Source organism: Pimephales promelas, chromosome 5 (assembly GCF_988280905.1).
Source record: "Pimephales promelas chromosome 5, fPimPro1.hap1.1, whole genome shotgun sequence".
Lineage (NCBI taxonomy): Eukaryota > Metazoa > Chordata > Actinopteri > Cypriniformes > Leuciscidae > Pimephales > Pimephales promelas.
The window spans coordinates 16,393,505-16,400,024 of NC_142773.1; the positions used below are offsets into that span (position 1 = coordinate 16,393,505).

Genomic DNA, 6,520 nt, shown 5'->3' on the forward strand with positions numbered 1-6,520 from the left:
ATGTTCTTTGTGAAGGGGATCAAAACAACACCAGCCATTCAACAAAGGTTTACCACTTAATTTTAGTGATTGTTATTCGTGTCATCATGTGGCTAATCAGCACCCAGCACTGGAACTATATGTTATAAAATATAATCTATTTCACTGTTCGGACATCTTTTCCCAGGGTAATTCATAAGAGACTGTGGGGATATGAGCTAAAAGACAGAAAAAGGACAGAAACAGCTCTGAAGGCTGGGGAGGACCGGGCCATTCTGTTGGGTTTGGGTATGGTGTTCAGCTCAATCATGATGTACTTTGTGATCTGTATCACCATGGTGCGCACATTTGCAGACAGGTAGTGTTACATCACGTCTGCTTAATCATATTTAGCCCTGAACTATACATACCCTCACCTAAAGGATTATTATAGGAACACCATACTAATACTGTGTTTGACCCCCTTTCGCCTTCAGAACTGCCTTAATTCTACATGGCAGTGATTCAACAAGGTGCTGAAAGCATTCTTTAGAAATGTTGGCCCATATTGGTAGGATATCATCTTGCAGTTGATGGAGATTTGTGGGATGCACATCCAGGGCACGAAACTCAAGTTCCACCACATCCCAAAGATGCTCTATTGGGTTGAGATTTGGTGACTGTGGGGGCCATTTTAGTGCAGTGAACTCATTGTAATGTTCAAGAAACCAATTTGAAATGATATAAGCTTTGTGACATGGTGCACTATCCTGCTGGAAGTAGCCATCAGAGGATGGGTAAATGGTGGCCATAAAGGGATGGACATGGTCAGAAACAATGCTCAGGTAGGCCGTGGCATTTAAACGATGCTCGATTGGCACTAAGGCCGTGTGTCCACCAAAGCGTTTTTAGCCAGCTGAAAACGCTAGACGCTCTGCTGAAGATGCTGTGCATTAGGCGCTTGAGAGCGTTTTGGCAGCCCAGCTTTTTTCCGTTGAGACGTTTCGTTGCTATGATACAGAATATCCGCAGCAGTTTGAATGTTGACAGTTGGTCGGTGTGGTATTAGTCCCGCCCCTCCTCCACTGTGATTGGCTGGGTAAAAAGTGAGAGTGATGAGTGCTGCGTTTTTATCCAAAGTTGAACATTTTTCAACTCCCAGCGACCAGTAAAAACACTGGGCGCTCGGCGCTTCAGCGTGAAAAAAACGTTCAGCGCCTCGGTACTCTCATGGCGTTTGAGTAGTACCCGGTGTGGTCTTCAGCTGTTGTAGCCCATCGGCCTCAAGGTTGTGCGTGTTGTGGCTTCACAAATGCTTTGCTGCATACCTCGGTTGTAACGAGTGGTTATTTCAGTCAAAGTTGCTCTTCTATCAGCTTGAATCAGTCGGCCCATTCTCCTCTGACCTCTAGCATCAACAAAGCATTTTCGCCCACAGGACTGCCGCATACTGGATGTTTTTCCCTTTTCACACCATTCTTTGTAAACCCTAGAAATGTTTGTGTGTGAAAATCCAAGTAACTGAGCAGGTAAATACTCAGACTGGCCTGTGTGGCACCAACAACCATGCCACGCTCAAAATTGCTTAAATCACCTTTCTTTCCCATTCTGACATTCAGTTTGGAGTTCAGGAGATTGTATTGACCAGGACCACACCCCTAAATGCATTGAAGCAACTACCATGTGATTGGTTGATTAGATAATTGCATTAAAGAGAAATTGAACACGTGTTCCTATAATCCTTTAGGTGAGTGTATTTCAAATATGTTTTTGGAGCCTTTAAGTGTGACTTATACGAGTTATCTTTCTTTTAAAAGTGTTATTTCTGTTGTAAAATGCAGTGTATTGACAGATGAGACCACCTGTATTGTGCTTAACTCCACTCTTACGAAGGATATCAATTGTTCGTACAACTGTGGCTCTGACTGCTGGAGAAGCTCTGAGTTCCCCTGTCTACAGGTCTACGTCAGCCTGAACGCCACCGGCCGTATCGGGCTGCTCTTTCACAATGAGGAGATGCTGGACGTCACTTCTGAGGTTAATATTTCAATTGTGGTTTCTTTCAAACAACAATGAGATTACATTTAAATCGAATGGAGGATTTTCAAAAGTGAAGGAATTCATTCATTTTGCATGTTAGGTGTGCTGACATTGGATTTGCTGCATCCCAAATCACACACTCTCTTGAGTAAGTACTAATGCTACTGCTAAAAAAGTACATTATATTTGTGTAGTAGGATTGTAATCCGGACGCACTACACATTCACCATGTTATGATTATCATGTGACCTACCATATGTCCCTTCACTGTCATTTTCAAATTCTCTCCTGTGGCCTCATGGAATAGCAAAGTATCCATTGTATCCACAATTCAGAATCTTGCTGAAAGTTGTAGGTCATCTGGGGTCTTTTTGCCTACTCTTTTATGAGGACTGTGAATTCGGACATATTTCTTTTGCCACATACTGTTTTTCACCTACTATATAGTAGGGAAGTATGTGATTTTGGATGCAGCCAATGATATAATAAAATGGTGGAAGTCAGCAAAATGGATGAGCAGAATCTTTAAATGAAACTCCTTTGAGCAACTTATGTCGGGTACACATTGATTTTGGGCTGTCCCAGACGAAAGATGGCCAGTCATGGCACATTTTGTGGTCATAGCTCCTAAACATTGGTCCTACGTCATACAGTTAGAGAGGTCACGGTCTTGCAACCATCAACGCGACATGACTCTAAAACTTTCTAAATGACTCTAAAACTCTAAAATGACTCTAAGCTCCAAGTGCAAGTTTTGGCTCAACAAGATTTTTCAAATGTTTCTGAAAGAAATCTCTTATGCACACTCAGGCTGCATTTATTCAATCAAATATACAGTAAAAACAGTATTGTGACATTTACAATAGCCTATTATCAACATGGAATTCATGCTGACTTTCAGTTATCTTGCTCTTAGACTCCTATGTTTTTGATATGAGTTTAGGTACGAGTTTTCCACATACAAACGACACCATTGTCGAAACGGATCTGAGAAAACGACTAAAAACTTGAAACCCTTTTTTCAAAACTTTGCGTTTTCAGGCACCCAAAACGCAGTTGTCGTGTAGCTGAACCGCCGAAATGCTTAAAAAGTTTCACGTTTTAGTTGAAAACGGTGTTGTGTTCACAGCCCTTGTTCTTGTTGTCCTTTGTTTAGTTTCCTGCCACTTTTTAGTTACTATGGAGATTCATTAATCATCACAGGTGTTTGTCATTAGTTCCCATTTGCTTCGGATGCAGTCTTCTTAATGTTCATTTGTCTGTTCACGTTAATGCATCGGTTGAGTTTATTCGCCTGCATGATTTGGGTTTAGCGTCTGAGGCTGGATTTTTCAGCAGGAAATATCTCACTGACAAGAAACATTTGACCAATATAGTGTGGTTATTTAAATGTGCATATTTGGATATATTTTAAGTAAATAATAGATGCAAAACTGGAAAATAACCTTAATAAATAATAACTTGTGGTTTTGTTTTCACTGTTTAAAGTAGATTTTTAATTTATTTTTCCACAGTGTTTTTATGTGCCAAAATGCCAGAAGGACCACAGCGTCCTGCGTGTTATGTTCCAGAATATTTCCGAACATCTGAAGACACTCCAGCAGGTCACATGTTTCCACGACTCCAGCGAGCATCAGACCAGTATCCTTCTGAACCATCCGCATAGCAGCAGTGCAGTTTTCCACTCTCTCTTCTGGCCATCCTGCATGTGTTCTGGAGGAGCCCTCATCATACTCATGGTCAAGCTCACTCAATACCTTTCCACACTCTGTGAACAAATTGGCAAAGCTCCAAAGTGAAAGGGGCGCAGTCATTTATAGACTTGGTGAAGTGAATGAATGAACTTTACTTTCTCTTTGAAATGGTTTTTGGTCTCCTGCTGTTGACTGGATTGACTGGAAATTGATATGTCAGTCTTCCATGGCTAAGCTATATTGTAACCACAAATCATATCTCTGAAGCACTATTCCAGATGGAGCTAGTGCTGTTCAGATGACGAGTTTTTAATAGTGCAAAATAATGATGCAGTGTAATATAAACATTAAATATCTAACCTTTCTGTCACTCTTCAGTTGACTCAGTTAAATTATTAGTTCACTTTCAAATTAAATTTCCTGATAATTTACTCAACCCCATGTCATCCAAGATGTCCATGTCTGTATTTCTTCAGTTGAAAAGAAGTTAAGGTTTTTGAGGAAAACATTCCAGGATTTTTTCCCATTTCCCACGTGATGACGTAATGCCATTTGTGGTTAAAAGTATATATTGAATTTTTATTTTTTTAGAAAATGGCCAAACGTTTTGCGAGGCAGCGTCACAGTAATGACATAAATAAATACAAGAAGTTTGTTTCTAGAATAAAATTGCTTCATCATCCACCTGAAGTAAGGCAGATCAAAAATATTGTAATAATTAAATTATATTGTAATAATTAAATAATTAAATGTCCCCATCTAAGCAATCCAAAAGCCAAGGTGACAGTGGCAAGGAACCAAAACTCCATCAGGTGACAGAATGGAGAAAAAACCTTTTGAATGGAGAATGGAGAGCGAACCCATGCAGGCTCAGACGGGGGCCAGTTCTACTCTTGCCAATGAACGGTTATGTATGTATGATTATGATTCAGGGAACATTTCAGGTCAGAAGTCTAATTGGATCAGAACATTCACAATATTATACAGTTCCATCTGGTTGGAGGTCAGAGTCATCACGCCGGTGTGGAGACGAGTTTGTCGAGGTGTCCATGAGGCTGGCATTTCAGTGATGCGTTGTGGTCGTGTCCAGGCGCAGGTTCACCATCTGATCTGGATATGGCTCGGATCCGGCTGACTTAAGTAAACTTTGGAATAAATGAAAAGACTGACATTAGTGTAGATGCCAGTACATCGGGTGTTTTGGGAAGTGTCCCCGGTTCCGGCTAACCTAATCTATGCAGCCTAATAATTGTTTAACTGATTTGAATAATAGAAATGTATAATGTTCTATGTGAATGCCAGGTAAAAGAGATTTGTTTTTAGTCTAGATTTGAACTGACAGAGTGTGTCTGCTTCCCAGGACAACGTTAGGGAGACTGTTCCAAAGTTTTGGTGCTAAATAGGAAAAGGATCTACTGCCAGCAGTCAATTTTGATATTCTAGGTACTGCAGCAATATTTTAAAATGTATACGCAGTTTAATAGGGAGACAATGCAGTGTTGACAGAACCGGGCTAATATTGTCATTGTCAAGTCGTTTCACGTGGTTGTTATACCATTCTCATGCATTTTCATTGTGGTATCTTGATTAAATAATATTTGATTGTTGTCCATTTTGTCATACTATTTCTACCCCCTAAGAAACGTTTGTAAAAATAGGGCCCAATGTACAGTGTTAATATGAAGAAAATTACAATAAATGTGTTAACTTATGGATGATTATTTCTGCCACAGAATAAAAAAAAAATTAAAAAGGTGATTGAGACTTTTTATCTCACAAGTCTGACTTTTTTCTCATAATTGCTACTTTACATTTCAATATTGGGATGAGCCCGTTCTCATCCCAATGAGTCATATACGACGCTTTTGCCAAAGCATAGACATCCAACGCACATTGCACCTTTTAGCATCAACTGAGACGCAGACATATATGGGCCAGATGGCGCCTCCTAGTGGTCTAACCCTACCCCATACCTAAACCAACTATAACCGAAGCGTCTCATTTGACGCTAAAGGCCAATTTATACTTCTGCGTAGGGTGCGCGCAGTAGGTACGGCGTAGCATACACCCAGACGCGTCCCATTGCGCGTACCCTTCGCCGTCGCCTGACGCGCACCTCCTCAAAAATGTAACTACACGTCGCGACGACGCGGATCGCAAGATCAGTGATTGGTCGGCTTGGTAGCATCGCATTTCCTCCTACGCATTTCCACACGTACCTTCTCACGCATTTCCATCATGATTTCCACACGTACCATCTCCTCCGACGTCTTCTCTCATTTCTGCCTTTCAGTTTTAGTAATTTCACTAAAGTGAACTGTTTTTCCACCTCAATAAGCTCCAACTCCAACATGATCCACTCTCTTTCAATCGCTATTGCTTGTAGTAACCTAGCCGCGAGGAATCTAAACACAGTGGAACATTAAAACTCTCCGCCGCCAACTAGCGTTTCGGAGCAGTACTGCAGAGCAACAAGACCTGAACGCAGAAGTATAAATGCTCATAACGGCGTCGCCTACGTGCGTAGCCAACGCCGCACGTTACGGCGTACCCTCGACGCAGAAGTATAAATTGGCCTTAAAGGGTGCCATGTGCGTTGGATGTCTACACTTTGGCAAAAGTGTCGTATGTGACGCCTTGGGATGAGAATGCGTTGGTAATTTCGAGTTTATATCACAAAATATTTAGAATTGCAAGTTATAAAAAAACTTTGTGTCTAAAAACTGAGGCTGATTGCTGCCCTATCAGGCAATGACTTTGCAGGCAGCATTTGCACATGAATGCATCTCAAAAGTGATTTCAGACAGACTTCAGAGGAAGCACAACGG

General features: G+C 41.1%; 1 protein-coding gene across 1 annotated transcript; it reads left to right on the forward strand.

Moving 5' to 3' along the window:
- kcnmb2a (potassium large conductance calcium-activated channel, subfamily M, beta member 2a) lies at positions 1-4,044 on the forward strand. The gene is made up of 4 exons (XM_039661304.2): positions 1-47; positions 167-337; positions 1,800-1,995; positions 3,513-4,044. Exons 1-4 carry the CDS (start codon positions 1-3, stop codon positions 3,795-3,797), a joined length of 699 nt encoding a protein of 232 aa, XP_039517238.2. The 3' UTR covers positions 3,798-4,044.
- The last annotated feature ends 2,476 nt before the right edge of the window (positions 4,045-6,520 follow it).